This window comes from Centruroides sculpturatus, unplaced genomic scaffold (genome assembly GCF_000671375.1).
Source record: "Centruroides sculpturatus isolate CEXI.00-Female unplaced genomic scaffold, Cexi_2.0 scaffold43, whole genome shotgun sequence".
Classification (NCBI taxonomy): domain Eukaryota; kingdom Metazoa; phylum Arthropoda; class Arachnida; order Scorpiones; family Buthidae; genus Centruroides; species Centruroides sculpturatus.
Window position 1 is genome coordinate 1,129,363 of NW_019384334.1, and position 24,063 is coordinate 1,153,425.

The 24,063-nt window shown below is 26.8% G+C and overlaps 1 protein-coding gene across 1 annotated transcript in view; it reads left to right on the forward strand.

Annotated features, from left to right (window-relative positions):
- The window catches only part of LOC111631473 (nephrin-like), a 176,490-nt gene that overhangs the window by 126,710 nt on the left and 25,717 nt on the right, over positions 1-24,063 (forward strand). Inside the window, exons 3-10 of the mRNA XM_023375719.1 lie at positions 10,503-10,624; positions 10,710-10,767; positions 10,866-11,018; positions 11,497-11,664; positions 11,739-12,029; positions 12,157-12,368; positions 23,684-23,771; positions 23,864-24,000. Coding sequence (XP_023231487.1) covers positions 10,503-10,624; positions 10,710-10,767; positions 10,866-11,018; positions 11,497-11,664; positions 11,739-12,029; positions 12,157-12,368; positions 23,684-23,771; positions 23,864-24,000 — 1,229 coding nt within the window. The remainder of the gene's footprint in view (positions 1-10,502; positions 10,625-10,709; positions 10,768-10,865; positions 11,019-11,496; positions 11,665-11,738; positions 12,030-12,156; positions 12,369-23,683; positions 23,772-23,863; positions 24,001-24,063) is intronic.

Genomic DNA, 24,063 nt, shown 5'->3' on the forward strand with positions numbered 1-24,063 from the left:
AAAAATAACGAATTTTTTTGTATTCATAATTTACGGATTAGCAAATGTCATAATCGGATTAATAAATCGCTTTGACTAGTTATTTAAATCTGAACTAAGTCTAAAAATGGAAAACAGAAAGCGGCTTAAAGGGCTTTATTGTAGGGTGATAAACGGGTAAACAAGACATAAATTCTTCCAAGCGAGGAAGGAATGGGTTTTTCGACATTTTTTAATTTTGTATCTACCTGACACTTACCTTCAATTAAGACTCCCTATCACATAACGGGTTTTCTGATTCATGGTTGGTCGGTCAGTAGGTTAAATAGGAGGGAAGCAAGACGAAGAAAGAAAAGGCCTACTGATCCAGGATGAAGCTATATAGGTAGAGTGTTTATAGGAAAGGGCGATAGGTACTAGAGCATCGAGCTTAATAGGTGTTGAGAGAAATTCTGAGACTTCGTAGGAAGTCGTAAAAAGTGGAATGATTTCCTTTTTTCGAAGAGTGACCACGTCTCACGAGAAAATTACAAGAAAGGCCACTTCCTAATAGTCGAATAGGATTTGGCGTTTCTGATAGAAATGTCTTTACAGCTAGTTCAATTGACCTCAAACTTCTACTCAATACTCAATTTTCTCTGTAAAAGAACCATCTGGATAGAATCGACAGTGGTAATCACCAAAGGCCACGTGAATAAATTCACTGAACAATGATTCGAGGGTTTGTGCCCCGTCAACGGCCTGACAACGTGGCATTTTCTGGATTTTCTTCACGTGTTTAACACCTAAATTTGGAGCTATTTTTCTATAGAACGTCCTTCCGGGAGGAAACTTTCTTGGCAGATCGCATATATGTGCATTGCTGTATCTCATTGAACCAAATCAGAGCTATAGTGGTACTGCTGCGTTGTCATGTATTGTATAAAGTGTGTTGCTTTGTAAATAAACTAGTATTAACTATGAGTACTTTGAACTTGTGAATTTTCTCGAGTTATTGTAACTTTCGTTCAGTGGTCGAGCAGACTTATTAAACCTTCATTCAGAAAATCTTCATTTCCAGTCTTAGAACCGTTAATAAAAATTACTAAACAGAACCTAATACAATACAATGATACCTCGACTTGCGCGAACCCGGAGTTACACGATTTTCAAATCTCGTCTATTCGTCTTTTGTTTGAGCACTACGCAACTCTTGATTACTCATTCCCTCCACACTATTGTTCAACTTACATGTTCGGACGTTCAACTTACATGTTCGGACGTGTCGCGCGGAATTGACACATAGCTACAATTTATTTTGTGTTATTTATTTCTGTGTTTGTTATATCTATGGAGACTCGAGAGACTCTATGTGGTGATTTCTTGTAACAATGAACGAATCAAAAGACGAGATAAGATTAACGAGAACATTTATTAGCTTACATACATCCGACTTCGATTTTACACACATTGAGGAATTATACCCCGACTTACGCGAATTCGACTTACGCGGTTATCCTCGGTCCCACCTATCGCGTAAGTTCGGGGTATTACTGTACAAGAGAGCGTGAATTATCTGAAAAACCAATTAGCCGAAAAATAACTACAGAAAGTATTACACTCGTCAATAGTGAAATCATAATACATGAAGGAATGCGCGTAGCCACAGACACATTGTAGGATCGGTAAGGTGGGAGACGTAAGCAAATGATTAAAAGAAAAAACAAATATGCCATAGACACCTGTTAATTCAGTAACGGGCAGCTATGCAGACAGCTGTATGGTGAGGTATACTATCTATGAGCCGATTGTCTGAAGTATCCCTTGTGAAACTGCGTCCACTGCCGTGCATATATTGTCTAGTCTTAGTTCGCCGTGCGATGTGCGATCAGGCATTATCTTGCTGAATCTTGTCAGGTGCGGCCTGTACCAGTGGCCGAATCACAGGCCCTACAATTTCTGTGACGTATTGGTCCAGGGTCAGAGTACCGGAAATGTATCAGAGCTGTCTGCTGATTCAACATGATTCCTACCCAAATCATGATGCCTAATGTGATGACAGTGTGATGCTCAGTGAAAAGGGCTGCATAGCGTAGCATTTCCCGGGATACCGCCATACAGTCCACGGTCGTCATTCCTTTATAGAAAGAAGCGGGATTCATCCGTAAACAATACTCGACTTCATTCAGTGGACCAGTTGCGATGACGACGACACACGCCAGTCATGTAGCCATGTGTCGAGCAGTTAATGGCAGCCAGGTTGCTGGTTGCCTTACGTGCAGCACAACTTCATATAACCGGTTGAAAATGGTTTGGGTGGACACAAATGCACTGGTTGATGGCGACGGACGACTTCGGAGGTCTCGTGCCGTAGAGAATGATCCTGACAGGCCGTTCCGCAAATCTGGCGGAGAGAACGCTCTGTCATGCGCTAGTGCAATCCATTCCTTCCTCAGCGTGTTCGCAGATGTTCCTGCGTCCTTCGTGTCACACATCGCTGGATGGTACTCACGTTGTGCCCAACATGAATGGCAACTGCCCACATCGACAAATTGAAGTCACACTGCTCGAAAATATAATCTCGTTCCCCAGCCGTTATCTGGTGGTATTCAGGTCTCTGAGGCATTTTCTACGCTTCTTCGAAAGTTTGGCTACCGCAAACCATCGCTGATAGCATTTATGGCTTGAGCTGGCTACTACGGTCTTTACAGCACGAACTGGGTACCATGACTAGATGCGTACGCAAACTTAATCATTTGCATATCTATCACTTCTACCAGTCCTGAAATTTGCAAGTAGTTATGCGCATTTCTTCATTGTGTTGCGGTTTTACTTTTGATGAGTATAATTTCGGAAATTACGAAAATTTACGTAATAATGATTGTCAACAATCTTCTATAGACCTAATGTTGTGCTATCTCGTTGTTATTAAATTTACCTCGTGTGTTTTTACTTTCCTGGCTGTATATAATAAACGTAAGTGTGGCGATCGTCAAAAACTGATCTTCTCCAAAATTTTTACACTTTTTTACTCACGAGGCCTTGAAATATCGAAATATTAAAAAATGGGGACTTTTTCATATATATGAATGTTCATATGTTTGTGTAGGAGGCACGATTTTGTTCATACATTTTGATGCTTAATAATTCTTGTATCTTTTGTCGAAAATTTCTGAAATTATGCAGGGAGGTTTGCGTATTTGTAGGAGTGGTGCTATTAAATTTTGGTGGTTAAAGGTCAAGGGGTGGGAGAGAGAAAGGGTTGTGTGTCATATCTCGAGTAGGTTCAAAATTAATAAAGATTTTACTTTTTATTAGCATTCACAATTTTTATGAAACTCATTATCCTCAAAATTAAGCTTTTTGCCATTCTATAATAATTAATTATATAAAAAGTGTATTAAAAAAATAACATAACAGATGGCGCCAAACGCAATTTTTCAATGTTGCCAGGGAAAGTTACTCAACTCATTGCTGGATTTTTTTAAATTTTGAATTTAAACCTTTATCAGTACGTTGTTAATTGCAATGAAATACTAATGCTTATTTTTTAAATAGATTACATAGTTTATTCATTAATTCTAATCAGTCAGATGTATCAATATTAAATCTGTATGCCTTACTTTTTTTTACTATTGAAAGAGAATTAAAATTATACATTTACTTTATTTAAGATATTTTAACTTTTTATTCTTTTCCTTATAAGTGCGATCGGTTATTCGTATAATCGCTTCAACAATATACTTCCTATTATTAACTTCCATGGAAGCCAAGTTGAAACATTCATAATTAAAATCAAGAAATATGATAACAACATAGCCTATAAAATTCGTCATCTAACAATGATACTACGTATTAACTACTGTACATCTCTTCGTCTTAGTTGCTATTGGTTTCCTGGACTCAAGAAAATAATAGGAAAGAAAAAGATCAGATCTTTTTGCTAAAAGTCTCCATAATCTTAATCTAAAATATACTTACTTCAATATTCCTGCGAAAGAAATTAAAGACAGCTGTACTCATTATGAAGTAATAAAAACAGGAAAGTACGGGGATATTTATATACAAAAACGTATTTAAAGCCTTACAATGGCATAGAATGAACTATTTTGCTCCAGACTTCATTAGCAAAATTCTTATCAGCCATAAAAATTTTAAAAATTATCTGCATAGGTTTGGATTGGCAGACATTAATGCCGTTCCTTTAACTAAATGTCTGGATTTTATCATAGGTATCTAATCAACTGATCACTTTATTTTTGAGTGTATCTTATTCATTACCAAAAGAATAATTCCATACAATGCACAATAAAAGAAGGTCTCTATTGGCCTGCTACTAAGTTATTAAAAAACTAAGTTCAACAAAGAACACCAATTATAATAATGTTCTAAAAACATTTGCTAACACCACAAAAGTTCTAAAACTACAATTCCATTGTGATTAACGTATTGTTAATAGCTACCTTACACAATTTTCGCTTTGTACTGACTTCTTGATATCGTTCCATTCTATCATTATAGTGAAGCTCTTTGTATTTACAAATGTTATGTATTTAATTTTGTGAATACCTAGGTTCTTACTTTATTCAAATATTGTATTTAACTTTTATATTTCTGTTTTGTTGTTTCCACAAGTGTGAAGGAAACAGGCTTATTCCTTTGTCGAACGCTCAATGTTACCATCTCTTGTATATATATTTTTATTCAGTTAAAGGAAGCCATTATCTATATTGTTTTCTATCTTCCATATGCTTGTAAATACTAAGGATTTGTTCAACCTTTTGATATACAATGCCATTACAACTTTAATTTAAAGCTATTATTTTATGAATTTAAACGACTACATAAACTTTTCTCATAAATATAAATATTGTATTTATTTTTATTTTCTCTGATTCATCCTATCTGCTTAGTAACACACTGAGGCCTTTTCCTTTTTTTCTTATTCTCTTTCCTATTTCCTCACTTTCTTCCCTCCTGAAGAAATAGAAAGAGAATTAGAAAAAGATAGATAGATAGAGAGAGAGAAAGATAGGTCCTAGATATAGACCAGCCTAGATCTTGAGTAGCCTCCAACAACAACAACAACAATAATAATAATAATAATTTGCTTATTTTATTCAAGAAACAGTATAACAAACTTTAATGATTCTGAAGATATGGAGATATGTTTATGCAATTTAAGGTAAAAAATTATAAATATAGGCAAATATTAATATTTAAAGAATTTATTTGTTATATATGATAGCTATTGAAGTTTCTGTAATTTAAGGACTTGCTTATATGAGGGATCGGAATTGGATACCTATCGAAATTAATTATACGAGTTTGATTGTATAGACCAGTGATTCTTAACCTTTTTAAAATCGCGGCCCATCAAATATGTCATAATTTTTTTGTGACCCCCAAATTTTTATTAATAATTTTTATTTATTAAATTATCTATAATAAATTGATTTTTTATTATTGCTTTGTTTTTATATAATAAATGTAAAACACAACTTTTTTATTTCATTATCTATTTAAGTACCATTCAAACCTTACAAGTAAACATAAAAACTCATTAATTTTTAACAAAAATAAAATAAGAAACATTTAAAAATTCATAGAAAAAAACAAAAATATTCGAAAATAATTTAATGAGATTTCTGCTGCTGAATATTTTAAACTATTATTTTTATTATATTTTGAAGAAAATTTTGCATAATTTTGCCGCCCCTTGTTAAGACTATAGTTTAAATTATAGAACAATTGTGTCTGATCAACAATTTAGTTTTTGAGTAGTATATTTGTTTATATATATTTATTATCAACAATTATAGAAATTTATTACCAAAATTTATGTATATATTTAAATATTATTTTAAATAAAAACTTGTTTATTTTTGTATAGCAAATTATTTAAGCCCTCTAAATATATATTTATGTATATTTTTATAATGTTCCTGTAGAAAAATTATTTATTTATTTAAACGTTCCTATTATTTATTTAAATAATAGGAACGTTTTATGATTAGGACAAGAGAACATTTGAATAAACTCTTGAGGCATTTATGAATGATCAAAGAAAACATCAGTAAAGTTCAAAATACCACACATACGCCAGTTAACTTCAAACGATATATATATATTGAAAATAAACGTATGTACAGTTACAAAGTTCACAAAACAAACATTTACAAAACGTTAATTAATAACAAAGTTCATCACATTTATCCACTACAACAGGTCCGTCGAAAAGACACCTTGCAACGAACTAACTCTAAAGTCATTTACAGTCCAACGAGACGAGACAAGCTTCGGGACCAGCTTAGGCGAACTAAGACCAAACGTGAGTCCACTTTCTGAGTCCACGGTGAACTGAACTTCCCGCCACAACTCAATCCTTTTATAGGATTGAAGCAGAATTGGATTCCACCAATCAGCACTTAGCAGCTCTACAAGACGTCCGCCGATGGCGTGATGTCTCTCAACCAATGAGCGGTCGAATTTTCAAAAGTGGTCCGATTGCTGTTCCTATGGCGACAACCGTCGTTCGTCCAACGATTGGAAAAGCGCGGGAAAACCGTTTGCCAGACGATTTTTATCCCGACAACATCTAAAAGTTTTAGGAAATTTTTAGTTTTTCGTGCTTATACGATGTTTTCAAAATATTTTTTCATAAAACTTACTTTATATTTCAATTCCATTTAAGCTAAAATACGATTTTTTAAGATATGTAGAATGTTTTATTAAATAAAATAATTTCTTTTTGTCATCGCTTAAATGTTTATCAATAATGTTAATGTTTCGTCGATTTATTGTTAAATTTAGCTGGCAATTTTTTCCTTTAATTTAAAAGTGAACTAAATCGTACGTTTGATAATTTATACATTATATAAAAATAAAAATACATTAAAGAAAAATAAATTGTGTACGCATTCAGCCACTAAAAACAGAAAATTTTAAAAATATAAAGAATAAAAGTATAAAAATTAAAAACTTAGCAAGTTAGTTGGCAGCTGTCTTAGGGTAAATAATGTATTGATAGTTTTCAATCTCAATGGAAAACTATAGTTCACTAAAATCGTTCTTTTTCCCACTCAATTTTATTTGGTGTTAACAAAATTGTCTTTCAATTGTTTATTTGCAGTTTCTTTCGACTTTACGCTGCTCTGTAATAGTTAGATAGACAATATTATTACGTTTTGCAGTTCAATTTTTATAGTAGAAAAGAATACGAAGAAGTATTAAGTATTACCATCACTTAAGATTCGAGGAAAAGTTTTTAAAAAATTTTAAAAATTTAAATAAGCTATAGAATATATATTGGAATGTATTATATATCAAAATCGTTACTTAACAAAAGATATATTAAATACATACTTGATAGTTGAGGAATGTATATTTTAAATTAATTGTGAAATAATTTTATGAAAATTTCCCAATGTTTCATAATTATATTATTACATATTTCAGTTATGATGTTGCATATTCTTACGATATAATTTAATATTTATTATAATTTCTAAAATAAAGCCAATATAAAATTTTTATATTCTTTTCATTTTAATGCGTATAATACGATGAAATATTTCGTTTATATTATGTAAAATTATTCAAAATACACAACATTAAAAACCCGCTATATTACAGATAATAGAATATAAACATTTGGTTATCATTATATGTGATCCCCTAATGCAGGATGGCGCATCTTTTTGAGTCCACGTGCCGTATAGTAAGAGTACAAATCTTTAAAAATGCATATGGTGTCGCAGTTCCAGACTTCAAATAACGATATTTAAAGAAATGAAATGAATAAATGCTTTAATTAGAATAAATGCGAAGAAGTTATTGAAAAAATAATGATCGGGTGATAAACCGAAAGAATTATTGAAAAAGAAGGCTGATGATCCAAAATCGTATGATACGTTACGTGCCAGATGATTTCTCCGATCTGCCACTTTGAATAGTTCGATAGTTAATGATTGTATAATAATCATATAATGTATAATATTTTGGATTCCGTAAATAAAAATATTTATGGAAATAAATATTTTATTGTAATTGAAAGAAGTGAAACTGGAAGTCGTCTTTGACCGCGTTTTAAGCACTTTGGCATCATTAAAAAAATTATATTATCAAATGTACTTGTATAATTTAAGTGTTTGTGAAAATTTTCTGATAAAATATGTTTAGAAATTAGCATTAATTTATCGAAAATTTCCTAAACATTTATTTAATGATCGTTGTGATAGCTCATTTTGTAAACATGCTTCATTAGTAATATATTATATTTTGAAAGAGATAGGCTCAAGATTCAAGATCGTTATAACTACATTAATTATAGTAATAAATAGGTATCTCATTTACATATACTGTTAGATATTTGGACTTAATTTTTCTATTACAAAGTACATATAATTTCTAGATTTATTCTGTATATTAACTATTATGTTTTCTTATTAAGATTACTTTAACTTTTTTAAGTTTTTAATCTAGAATTACAGTATATAGAAAGATATAACTGCTGTAGAAAGAGTAAAAAATTTCCGATATATTATGTAAAAATGACGAATAAAAGATAAAAAAGATGAAAAATGTATTCATTTTCATGTTTACGAATGATATATTAGTAATTTCCGATCTCTAGTTACACATAATTTTCAAAATTACTTAAATTCTTTTTCAAAACAACTGATGATCATATTATTTGTATAAAAATTTATGCGAATTTGGATATGTTTACAGATATCAGTCCTGCAAGGAATACTTTATGAAATAAGTAAACACAAATATAGATTGTTATGTTAATCTAATTTATACAGTGTGCCAAAGGACAAAATTCTTAACATATCTGGTAATATAATGCAAATATGAAATTATTGAAAATTATATTATATTATTTGAATATTGTATTTATAAATATCTAAAATAAGTTGATAAAATTTATTTACTTAGTTCTTCTGTTATCTTGAACTAAATTTATACGTTTTCTTTGTATTTTTTGTTGGACAAACATAAAAACATGTTGCACATTTTAATGATTTACTTTACACACGTAAATCATTTATTTATTTATAATTTAATTTGCAGCACACTATTTAAATGATATTCATTTCGGGCATGTGGCTTTCCATCACTTGTTTATATATTTTTTATGAAAAAAGTGTAAAAAGAATTGTGAATAATAAGAGGCAACACGCCTGAAATTTATTTAATTGTTAAAACAAAATGCTGAAGATTGCATCATCATTGAGTAAACAAATAGTTTTATATGAGATGCTTAGTCATCTGAGAGTGGAACGTGTTTTGCGATTTTCAAACAGAAAACAAATCATTTATTTAGATTATTTGCTTATTAAACATTTGTGGGCGTACTTATTTATAAATTTGTATTTCATAAAGGATTAAAAAATCATAATGTACATTCAGTCTTATAAATTTATATAAAAACTATATTATAAAAATTATTTTAATTGTCTCTAAATAATTTTTAATACCATGACCAGTAAATGTACGCGATTATTGTTATTGAACATTATAAATAATAATCTATATTATAAAATTAATTTAGAAATATATTATTTTAGAATACTTGCTAGAATTTTCTAATTATACTTTTTGCAAATATATTTAAGAAAGTTTTTAATTTTTTTTATACTGAAAATAAAATATATATAAATTAAAAACAAATGCATAAAGATTTTACATCACTTTATTAATGTAAAATAAACTCAAGACTGTTTCACTTAATAAATTTATACAGAAATACTATTACATATACTTATACAAAGGCAAGTGCTTCTAAAAATTATGAAATTGAGCTTTATATATACATTCATGTAATTAAAATTTATAAAGTGTACAGTACATGCAATAGTGTCTTATGAATAACTAATCAGTGATTTCAACGCTCGACTTCACAAATGTATCAAAGTAATTGTCGTTCTTATTAATATATAATGCCGTTAAGAAATGAAGTTAAACAAAGAACTTGATTAAAGCTTGTAATATCGTTAATGCAATTCTATCGCCGTATTTATGGGATAATATTCGACAGGATTACATTGTGTTAGCTACTAAATATGATTTGACACTTACATCCCTATCTATTAATCCCCTTTTATAAATGATTATGGGTAAGAACTTCTATATTTTAACACGGCATTCATTGGCGTCTATTAAGCTACATTTACTAAATTTAAATTAAAGTAGCTAATTATAATATTTTTTGTTTTTTGTAATGCTAGTTATTTTTATTTTCACGTAAAAATGAATAAAAGTTGAAAATAAAAGCCATGTTTAATTAAGAATTTTTAACAGAAACGACAAATGCAGACTATTTTTAAATATTTTGAAAGCTATATAGCTAAAAGCATGTTAAAATGACAACAATTTTAATCTTCTTACATATTTTTGCAAAAAATATTTAATTTACTAATTTAGCAAAGTACAGTATTTAATACGACGACAAAATTCATTTGAAGAATGATATTCAAAGTGTTTACGTAAGTTATAATTATTTCTAGATATATAACTTTAATGAATGTAATTTTAAGGTTTTGATCCAGAAATTCCCGGATATCCAAGATATAAAATGATGTCGGATGTCATACAAGGTATATATAGTTTGCAAATTGAAAATGCACAATTAGAAGATGAAGGAGAATTTCAGTGTCAGGTAATTTGTTAATTAAATATTAATATAATAACTTAATTTTTACAAATTTTAAATTTATTATTTATATACTTCATTCGTTATAAAGGTGGGACCAGGACATAATCAAAAGCCCATTAGAGCTAGAGCTCGTCTTACCGTCCTAGGTACGTTTAAAGTATAATTGATAATTGTAAGTTATATATGTAAATTGAGAGAGACAAAGACTATAATTTTATTATGATATGTGTAAAAAACTTTACAGTTCCGCCCAAGATGTTGACAATTAACAATTTACAAGATGGAGAGGAAGCGATGGTGAGAGAAGGAGAAAAGCTTTCTCTTGTTTGTTCTGCTTCTGGAAGCAAACCTCCAGTTGAATTGAAATGGTACAGAAGATACATGGAATTAGTCCCAGGTTAGATCTTATTAATTAAAAATATTATTAGTTTTTAAATATTGTTAGAAGTTGAGAAGGTATTATAAAAGCAAAATAACATAATAAATATTACTTTTATTTATATCAATGCTTTTCTTTCAATTTTTTAAATTTCAAACATTCTATATTTTCAAAGTTATTGCTTAAAATATAGGCTTATCTTAAAATTAATTTTAAAAATTTTTTCAAGTTTTGCATTTTTAATAAAAATATACTTTGAAAAATTGATTTTTTTCTTTATGATTTGAAATTAAAAATAATAACTTATAATAAAAATTGAAAATTTAAATATAACTTATAATTCATATTTAATATTCTTTATTTATAAATATTTTTGTAAGATTTATTTCCCAACAGAATTTCTATCAAATCAAAGTTTAATACGAAAATTTTAATAAATAAAAAATAAAAATAGGAATTTATAAATATTGAATATGTGAAGTTTTCAATTTTTCAGAAGCTGCAAAATTAACTATAAGAAGAGAAGAGAATAAGAGATACACTACTTCGAGTTCGATAAATCTTTATCCTAAATTAGAAAATACTGGTGTTTCGTATACATGTGAAGCTCATCATCAAGCTCTTGTACAACCCATGAGAACTACAGTGGCAGTTGGTGTTCTATGTTAGTTTCTTACCTATATTTTAAATTATTCAAACTTAGCTTTATAGTTTATACGTACTGGCGTTATTATTCAGATCCTCCAGGAATACCAAAAATTCAAGGATATAGAGAGGGGGATGTTGTACACGTTGGAGAAAAATTATCTCTTGTATGTATCTCACGAGGAGGAAGACCCACTCCAAAAATTATTTGGTACAGGAATGACGAAGTTATTGACATAACCTATTCAAGTAGTGGCCAAGAGTCAACTAATACTTACGCATTTACTGTCGCAGCGGACGATAACAGAGCGATTTACCGTTGTGAGGCTATCAATAGTGACACAATGCCTGCAATGGCGACGTCCATCAAGTTGAAAGTTTTATGTACGTTTTATTTAAAAACAGTATATAAGAAATTTATAGACAAAAATATAATAGTAAACAAAATAAATATGTCAATATTATACATTTTACAATGTTTATTGAAAATGAATATAAATTATTTTCATAGTTCCTCCAACAAAACTGAATGTATCAGGACCAGTAGAAGCTACTCGAGGAGAAACAATTACGTTGCATTGCCAGAGTGATCCTAGCAATCCACCAGCACAGATGTCTTGGGTAATAGATGGTTCGCAGGTTAAAGGTGGAGAGACAGAAACCATTCAAGTCGAAGACGGTTGGCTTACGTCATCAAACCTTACAGTTACAATCACCAGGCAGGTAAATTCTTGGATTTTACTGGATGATGATGAATGATGTTCGTGTAATGAAATAATTTATTTATTTATTCAGTTCATAACATAATTTTTTCTTTTCATTTTTCGTTTTAAAAACGGCTAGGGAATAGTTTAAATTTAAAAATCGATTAAAAGTTAATCCCTAATCATTCTCTTGGAGACATTTTCATTAATAATTTCATGATATAAATTTAATTTAATTAAAAATTAAATCTTTTTATTTTTACATTTAATATTTTATAAGTTTATTTTTTAACATTAATTTTTTATGATACTTAAATATTAAATAATTTTTATTGGAATTTTATTATAATAAATAAACTAATTTTAATTGAAATTCATCTAATTGTTATTAATATTCATATTTTCGCTATAAGTAAATTTTATTATTATTTAATAAAAATAGTAGAACTGAAAAGAATATTTTTTTATTTCAATGTTAAGTATTATTTTTTATATTATATTATTCATACAAATGTTCTTTATATTTCATGTATATCTGCATATATGCTTATTATATTTTTATAATGATTATATACACTCACATACTAAATATCTGCGATATGTAATATGTAAGCGTATATCATAATTATTTATAATATTATTTAATTACAGATTTTTCAATATACGAGTTAAATCTTATATATTAATAATGCTACAAAATCAAGCAGATTTCTCATATGTAAAATTCTATCTAAACTTGAAAATAGAATTTAAATTTTCAGAAGTAGGAAATAACGATCCAATAGTATATTTCAGAACAATAACAAACCTTATTCAAGGATCAGAAGGATTGTTTATATCGAATATTTTCCGAACGTGACATCCTATCATCAGCGATTTAAACTTGCATTTGTTGCAAATACCTACAATATGTTGTTACAGAATCATATTCAAAATTCAGATGTTTTGCAGTTTTTATGTTCAAAAAATAAATGTTTCAATTACATTCAAAATTCTTAAAGTTGCAAATTTAAATTTCTAATGATGAATAATATCTCATAAACATATCGGTGTAAATAGTTTTTATGATTTTTTGGTATGTGTTTTCTTCTGAATTTAAATTTATTGTTTATTTAGTACTTTGATGAGATATTTTTGTATTATTTAAATATTTCTACATTAATTATTCAATTCAATTCAATTCAAGTTTACTAACGTAATTTGGAAAAAATTCCAGTTACAAGGGGTGCATTGGGTTACAAATATTAGTAAATATATAATATCTTCCGACAATAAATAATTATTATGTAAGTTATCTTCTATTCTTAAATTTAATCAATCTATTATAATATTAAACAAAAGTTAGAACAGCAACAAAATTAAATATATATGTCATTCATTAAGGCTCTCCACCGTTTTAATACATTTAATAATGAACTGATAAATTCTGATAATCATAAATGGACCCATCTGAAATATTGTTTGGTAGAATTCTTGCATAGATTTGATGGCTGACAAGGTGGAAATACCAGTCTGTTCTCTAAGTTTGGAACAACCTTTGCACAAGCTAATTATATGATATACAGAAATTTGGTCATTACACAGCTTACATTGTTTATTCCTGATATCCAAATAATTTTCTTCAACTATAATATAAAAACTGTTTAATCTGATCTGCATATAAAATCTTTTGATACCAAATGGTATTTTATAATGAATATAATTACTTGCTGGAGGGAAATTTAAATTAACTATATACCATGGGTGAAATTTTGACTCCTGTAAATTTTTCATCTCACGATCAATTCAATTATTATACATATTTTCCACCAATAAAGAAATTCCGTAATTCCTGTCTGTTTCTGTACTGTTAAATAGTTAAATGAGACAAACCATAACTTGCCAATTTGATCCTAAGTTTGTTATAGGCCTACCAGTTGTTTTGATAGTTCTTTAGTTGATATATTAATTATAATTTGTCGGAGTATGAAAAATATATAGGTACTCTGTAGATATACAGTATTTCTCATTATAAGAAAAAATATTTTTTTCTAATGCACAATATAAAATATTTTTCTGTTTAGGAAAGACGATAGCACGATAAACATTTTAAATTAAATGACACAATGAATTTGAATTAAATAACAAAAATATTATATTATTTATATAAAAAACAATTTATAATCTGTGTAATATTTTGTAATAATCAGTAGATCTACTAATATATACTAAGATCATTCACCTACGTATAACTGAGGACAATACATTTAACATTCTCGATGACTATCGTATTAAATAACCGATATAATTTTACTAATGAAGTTTATAAGCAGAATAATTATAACAGCAATATACAGATGAAATTAATTAGATGAATTTCACACTTCTGTCGTAAAAATAAAACTATTTTATAAAGAAGAATTGTATTCTCAAACTATTTCATTATTGTATCTGCCTCTAGAGGGGGATGTTGTACACGTTGGAGAAAAATTATCTCTTGTATGTATCTCACGAGGAGGAAGACCCACTCCAAAAATTATTTGGTACAGGAATGACGAAGTTATTGACATAACCTATTCAAGTAGTGGCCAAGAGTCAACTAATACTTACGCATTTACTGTCGCAGCGGACGATAACAGAGCGATTTACCGTTGTGAGGCTATCAATAGTGACACAATGCCTGCAATGGCGACGTCCATCAAGTTGAAAGTTTTATGTACGTTTTATTTAAAAACAGTATATAAGAAATTTATAGACAAAAATATAATAGTAAACAAAATAAATATGTCAATATTATACATTTTACAATGTTTATTGAAAATGAATATAAATTATTTTCATAGTTCCTCCAACAAAACTGAATGTATCAGGACCAGTAGAAGCTACTCGAGGAGAAACAATTACGTTGCATTGCCAGAGTGATCCTAGCAATCCACCAGCACAGATGTCTTGGGTAATAGATGGTTCGCAGGTTAAAGGTGGAGAGACAGAAACCATTCAAGTCGAAGACGGTTGGCTTACGTCATCAAACCTTACAGTTACAATCACCAGGCAGGTAAATTCTTGGATTTTACTGGATGATGATGAATGATGTTCGTGTAATGAAATAATTTATTTATTTATTCAGTTCATAACATAATTTTTTCTTTTCATTTTTCGTTTTAAAAACGGCTAGGGAATAGTTTAAATTTAAAAATCGATTAAAAGTTAATCCCTAATCATTCTCTTGGAGACATTTTCATTAATAATTTCATGATATAAATTTAATTTAATTAAAAATTAAATCTTTTTATTTTTACATTTAATATTTTATAAGTTTATTTTTTAACATTAATTTTTTATGATACTTAAATATTAAATAATTTTTATTGGAATTTTATTATAATAAATAAACTAATTTTAATTGAAATTCATCTAATTGTTATTAATATTCATATTTTCGCTATAAGTAAATTTTATTATTATTTAATAAAAATAGTAGAACTGAAAAGAATATTTTTTTATTTCAATGTTAAGTATTATTTTTTATATTATATTATTCATACAAATGTTCTTTATATTTCATGTATATCTGCATATATGCTTATTATATTTTTATAATGATTATATACACTCACATACTAAATATCTGCGATATGTAATATGTAAGCGTATATCATAATTATTTATAATATTATTTAATTACAGATTTTTCAATATACGAGTTAAATCTTATATATTAATAATGCTACAAAATCAAGCAGATTTCTCATATGTAAAATTCTATCTAAACTTGAAAATAGAATTTAAATTTTCAGAAGTAGGAAATAACGATCCAATAGTATATTTCAGAACAATAACAAACCTTATTCAAGGATCAGAAGGATTGTTTATATCGAATATTTTCCGAACGTGACATCCTATCATCAGCGATTTAAACTTGCATTTGTTGCAAATACCTACAATATGTTGTTACAGAATCATATTCAAAATTCAGATGTTTTGCAGTTTTTATGTTCAAAAAATAAATGTTTCAATTACATTCAAAATTCTTAAAGTTGCAAATTTAAATTTCTAATGATGAATAATATCTCATAAACATATCGGTGTAAATAGTTTTTATGATTTTTTGGTATGTGTTTTCTTCTGAATTTAAATTTATTGTTTATTTAGTACTTTGATGAGATATTTTTGTATTATTTAAATATTTCTACATTAATTATTCAATTCAATTCAATTCAAGTTTACTAACGTAATTTGGAAAAAATTCCAGTTACAAGGGGTGCATTGGGTTACAAATATTAGTAAATATATAATATCTTCCGACAATAAATAATTATTATGTAAGTTATCTTCTATTCTTAAATTTAATCAATCTATTATAATATTAAACAAAAGTTAGAACAGCAACAAAATTAAATATATATGTCATTCATTAAGGCTCTCCACCGTTTTAATACATTTAATAATGAACTGATAAATTCTGATAATCATAAATGGACCCATCTGAAATATTGTTTGGTAGAATTCTTGCATAGATTTGATGGCTGACAAGGTGGAAATACCAGTCTGTTCTCTAAGTTTGGAACAACCTTTGCACAAGCTAATTATATGATATACAGAAATTTGGTCATTACACAGCTTACATTGTTTATTCCTGATATCCAAATAATTTTCTTCAACTATAATATAAAAACTGTTTAATCTGATCTGCATATAAAATCTTTTGATACCAAATGGTATTTTATAATGAATATAATTACTTGCTGGAGGGAAATTTAAATTAACTATATACCATGGGTGAAATTTTGACTCCTGTAAATTTTTCATCTCACGATCAATTGAATTATTATACATATTCTCCACCAATAANATTTTATCAAATATAATTTAGTTAAATCATGAAAATAATTTATATATTTTGTACACGGTTTTGAAATTAAGTTGTAATGCCAAAATTTTTAAAATAAAATTAAGGATTATATCTTTCATATCAAATGAAGATAAACAGATTATATATCATAATGAAGAATATATTTAAATATATAAGCAGATTTATTATAATTCAAATATTAGCAGTAACAATTTTAATTTAGTTTGTGGTAGTTATATCTTGAATATATATGAAACGTTGAAATTTATTCAATAAAAATAATTTAATTTATTTTGACTTAATTTACATAAATTATTAATTGTAAACCAGATAGAACACTCTCTCTTTCCAAATTCATACAATATATGCATTTCGGATCTATTTTTTGATGTGGAATTGGCACCTTTCTGTTTTTCAATAATAGACGTGAAAAATTATCCTAAAATATTACAATACACAAGTAAAATCAAAAACTTTTCTATTTAATATGACTAATTAAAACTTTGTTTCACAAAAAAAAAATTTTCATAAACAAAAATACAACGCACAAATATGTGCTTTTATTTCTCATGAGCTAGCCTGATCATTCATGTATTTTTAGGGTGTGTTAAAGGTTCATTTTTCTTTTAGGGAAGGAGTCACATAGTATGCAATTCAGAACGAGTCCTCCTTCCGGAAGGAGGACTCGTTCTGAATTGCATATTATGTGACAATTTGAATGAATGATTGTTTCAGCTGGTTTTTTATTTATAAGTTATGTAAATTATGTTTTAAAAAATATGTAAACTTAATTAGTGTCCAAAAAATTTATAAAAATAATTTAATTTATTTTTTTTTATTTTGTTTTATTTATTTATTTTTAAATTTTACAGTAGAGTTACGATTTTTACCCATTTTAATGGATGTTATCTGGTTTAAATAAATTTATTGTGAATTTTTATGAAAAAAATTTATAATAAACATTATAAGCAGAATAATTATAACAGCAATATACAGATGAAATTAATTAGATGAATTTCACACTTCTGTCGTAAAAATAAAACTATTTTATAAAGAAGAATTGTATTCTCAAACTATTTCATTATTGTATCTGCCTCTATAAAAATTAATTTTTTTAAATTATTTATAACTCGAAATTAAAAAATAATTTTCATCACTTCTGAAGTGATACAATACGAAAGCTGTAAATTATGCGCGATTGTGCCCCTTAAATAATTAGAAATACTCTTTACATTATATCCTTTCAATAACTCATTGTAAAATTTATTTTACTTTTTTAATTCATAAAAGTTTTTTGGGATTTTTCTTCTATATTTACATATGAAAGTTTCTTATTAATCATTATCATAATTGAATAACATTAAATTATATAAATAATTTATGACGGTGAATTTAAAAAACAAAAAAGCTATATTATTACATTAATCAACTTCTTCTTTTACCAAGAATTTGGTAACGATAGTTACTTCAAGATTAGAAATAGCCCATTAGTAAAATAATCCCTACTAACAACATCTGATCCTCTTTAATCTACAAAAATAAAGTTACAGATCGATGTCAAATTTTTCTAATTCATAAAAAACGTGAAATCTTTGTAAGAATATATTTTATACATTCCTGTAATATTACATAATCAAATTAGGCTAAATGTTATCATCAATGAAATTTAATGACAGTCATCACTAAACATCATACTTGATAATTTTATAATTATCAATGAATGTTAGTAATTAATTATAAGAATTATCAAAGAGTGATCATTGAGTAATTATTTAAATTTTTTAAATTATCTAATTCGCTCCGTTTTTAAATTTTTGCGTATTATATTATATATAATATATTTTTATTATATACTTTGTTTCTACAATTTTTTAAAATCAATTCCAATATATAAATTTCAAGTAATATTACAAGAACCTTATAATTTAAATAACATTAATTTATTGCTTATGAATATTATAAATTTTTATAGATTATAAAGCAAAATACAGTAGAACCTCGATTATCCGGACCTCTATTATCCGGATTTTCGATTATCCGGATTGTTCAATATAAACAAAAATTTTACGAATTTGATGATTTGCACTTGGCGAATTACGACACTGTTTATGTACGTGATGGAATGCATAACATTTTTTGTTTCAACAACGTCTCACCCGGCACAGTGGTCGTAAACTCTTGAATGTATTTTGCGTCATAATAAAAATATAACTTGACATACGTATTTATAAATACTGTANAGTCATAAAGAGAAGAAATAAAGAAAGTAATGAGTGTAATTTCATACTACTTTTCTGAATCTGATAACTATTAACAATTCTGATTTCGACTCTTAAAACCAATGTTTCTAATTATGTTAAAAGATAAACATTTTTAAGAATCGTTTGGTTAAAATATCGGAAATATCAAGTGTGTGAAGATGAAATCGTGGTTAAAGGTTGTCATGGAAACACATTACTGGCTATTTTCGCTCCAAAAACTTCAGCGAGAGGATCGAATTGTGTCTCTGGTTAGGTTTATAGGGCTATTTTGTAAAGTACGTGACCAGATTTTTGGTAAAGAATCCGTATCTCAACAGAATGACAATATAACAGCCAAAGTTTTTGCTTGATATCAAGATATGATTTTCGATTCAGTCCTTCAAGGTAAGGTTGTTCGTGTTCTGTAAATTGAAGAGATATAACATGTCAACAAGCAGGTGCGATGTGAACATTATAATAAGTGGGTTATTTGCTGAATTTTATATATTTCTTAAAAGAGACCGTTTAAAGAAAGTAAGAGACATAACTTTAGTGTGAGCCTGTTATGTTAGTAACGATCTACTTTCTGCATCATTTAGTGCTACAGATGTTTATTGTTTTTCATATGATTTTTATAATGCATCTTATACTTTTTGAATGACTGTGATTATCGGTAGATTTGCATCGTCATCAGGATAATAAAGACTTTAGAAAAGGAAAACTTCCAGATTTTAGGAGTTCGAAATGAACTAAAAACAATTTTTATAGAATCGAAAATATGAAAACTAAAATTATTTTTATTTATAACTTGCAGAGTTGAAAAATATTTACTTTAAAATAGTTATAAGAATATTGCACAAGATTTCGGAAAAATCAATAAATTTAATTATATTTTGTATATCAGACTGAAAATAACTGAGATCAGGCGGATAACTTGAAAATATTCTTTTAAATCCGCACTTAATTAAATAATATTAACATAAAAATTCCATTACAATATTAAATTTAAAGTTGCGTTTCATGAAGCTTCTTGATTCTCTCGTTTCATACTTTTTTATTTGTTTCTATAAACAATATATAGAAAAAATGAATGACATTTAAATATTATATATCATATAATGAGTAAATTATTAATAAAATTAATTATTAAATTAAACATACAAAATACATTTTCTTCGATTGGAACGTAAGAACTTGAATCTCTTCTTATTCTTTATTTATAGATATAAACTTTGATATAAAAATTATATTAACCAAACCGTATATATATATATATATATATACAAGCACACCTACCTACACAGGCTTTCATATGAATATTATTTTGAGATTTTTTTCATCAAGAAAATAAAATAAAATGAAGTTTCGAAATTTTAAAATAACCGAAAACTCTATTTACAAAAAGAAAATTTAATATTTTTAATTTACATTCAGTTCGAGCTTGAAAGAAATTAAATTTTATATTAAAGGTTTGGATACATTTTTTATAATTTTTTTTCTACCTTCTGGTAATCGTCAATATTGTTTCGTAGAATTTAATGTATAGTTGCCTTATTTAAAGCAATAATAGCACTTGTAACGTCTTGTCGATAAAATAATTGAATTAATTCAATCGATAATGTTTAGGCTCGACACAATATAATTAAATAAAGTGTAGATTTTATGAAACATTTTTAGAGAAGTTGCAACGCTTCATTTGAATAAATTCATTTAAGTTTCATGCAATCAACAAATCACATAAATACGAAAAAAAAATTTAAAATATTTATGGCTTTATTTTTGTTATTTTGAAATATTTAATATTAATTTTTTTGAGAAATATAAATTGCTTTGATATTAATAAAGTTTATTAAAAACTAACTTTTAAATGGTAGAAAAATAAATTTACTTTAACATGTTTTAATATAAATAATAATAAAATAGAACTATAGATACATTGAAAATTAATTTATTTTCTAAAAAAATTAACTCGAAAATATTAAAATGTGTGCTTATTTTTTCCACTATTTGTATATCTAATTTTGCCTTACGAAAGATAAATCCATTCAGATACAATGAACTGTGTTATATGAAAAAATTTTAATTCAATATGGGAATATTGAATTGTTTTTTATAATTTTTAAAATAAAAATTTTTAATAATATTTACAAAATGTGTATATTCTGTTATATTGAGATTATATAAATATTTTCAAATATATATTTAAATATATATAACCTTCTCTAAATATAAGCTTAAAGATATTAAAATATATTTACGTATATAAGAGATGTTATTTAATTAATATAAATACAAAATTATTACAAAAGAATATATATTTTTAAATAAATATTATATTAAATGTTTTTCATCTTTAAATTACATAATTAAATTGCCCCTTCCTATTCCCATATACATCTTATAGAATAAAATTTTCTTAAAAATCAATAAAGTTATATTTAGAAGCAAGTACAATTTAGTGTTCCAAAAATGTAGTAAGACAATTGCAGCAGAAAAGTTATTTTTATTTTATCCAAGGTGACAAATGGAAATGATTCTTTTCGTTTATTGAATTTTTATGGGAATTTTACAAATAATATTTCTACTTTATGTTACTTTGAAAGAATTATGTCGTAATGTTCATATTAAATCCAAGGATAGCCATTAAAGTTTATCAAAATGCTGCATAAAATATTAGTCTACATAGAGCAATTCTATGACCAAAATTATTTGCTAAACTCCAGTCATTGTTATTTAATATGTTTAGGAACAATAAATTATTTTGAACCCTATTAGTGATCAACATGAATTTGAACGTATTCGATAATGTGTTTAGGAAAATGAAAGTAAAAATATCGATATATGACACTATAACTGTCATATTGATTTATTGTTGGAAAACCTTGTCGCCTCAGACATCGTAAATTCAACATGAACGGAATGCAATAGCATACTCATTTTTATTATAAATTTATAAACATAGGCCTAATACTAATGTTATTGAAAATGGATGTGCATTCGGAAATTGAAAATTTTGGAAATTTATAAATGATTTATTTTATTTTTTTATATTAGAATATTTGTTATTTCTTATGTTTTATGGTAAATATTAATATAATATATTTCTTACAGTTGAGTACACAGATGAAATTAACATATTTTTATTTTATAAAATAGAATTATAAAATGCACATGTGACAATATAAACTGTAGTATTTTTTAAATAATAAAATAATAATTTTAATTTATATACATTATCAAAACCTCATACAAAGATGTTTTTTTCTAATGGAATCGTTCGTCGAATTCGTCTAAATTCGTCAAATGTACAAGTCAATTACTATCGATTATATAAAATAACATTTGGTACGGAGAACATTTTGCGTTATCTTTCATGAATGCATTATATAATGTACTGACTTTTATTCTCTTCCTTTAATTCTGTATAGATTATTCACTAGAGTACATTATTAATTAACTTGGCTTATTTATTTTAAGCCACCGCATACACAATTATTTATCATATACATATTACATAATTAAATGTTCAAGGATAAAAATTAAATGATTCTAAAGTGAATTAGTCATAATTTTAGTTTTAACGTATTCGAAATACACTTGATCTTCTACATCCAAGAAAATTTTGTTTTTATTTTTTCAACTGTTTATAACTTAAAAACAAAATTTTTTTTTATTTTGGATTTTATTTATTTGTTACGAAAGTAACAACTATAGTTATCTTGAATAATTTATATAACTTTTTACTATTATACTTAAATATTATATTACTTTAAAGAGAATTAATTTATATATATACTGTTTTATTTATTATTTTGGGATAAATCTTGTGAACAAAACAGTATATTGCTTATTTAAGTTACGTGTTTAATTTCAGCATTATAATTTACTCAATAAATAATTATGCTGAAATGAAATATAATTTTAATGTTAACTATATTTTACTATTAGGTATTTCAAAATATTTTAATATTTAAAATTAATCGTATATACTCTTTATCATTTAAAATCGAATCTACCATCTGGGGATTTTTTAAAATATTTATTCCTTAAAATTTAGTTTAAAGCGAGCGATAATGATTCTTCAATGATCATCCGAACTTTCTAAAAGTAATTTTCAATGATGAAACCAAATTGATGGTGGATTTTAGATTATGTATTCAGAAGGCAGGATTCTTAATATCTAGTTTATTAAATGGAATGGAAGAATTATTTAATAACATTTCTAAATTTATAATTTCTTACGTAAGTCACACGATTTTATAGGATCCTAATGTCAAAACATTTGCATGTTATGGCGTCGGACTGCCTCTAAAAGCACCTATTGTCAAAACACATTCAGTTACTGTGAAGTGTAAGTAAGTGAACCTTTTCTTCTGTATTAAATCATATCATCATATAAACGAAACTCCGCATGACTGATATATTATCAGTTATTCCCAACAGATCCTCCCAATCCTCCTATAATTCAAGGATACGAAGAAGATACTCCATTGAAAGAGGGTCAGATACAGAAATTAATATGTGTTTGCACTGGAGGAAACCCCATTGCCAGTCTAGCTTGGTTTCGTGGAAACAACGAGGTACTATAAAATATCGTTATAAAATGCGGTTTCTTAGTAAAGTATTAGATCAGTAATATTTAA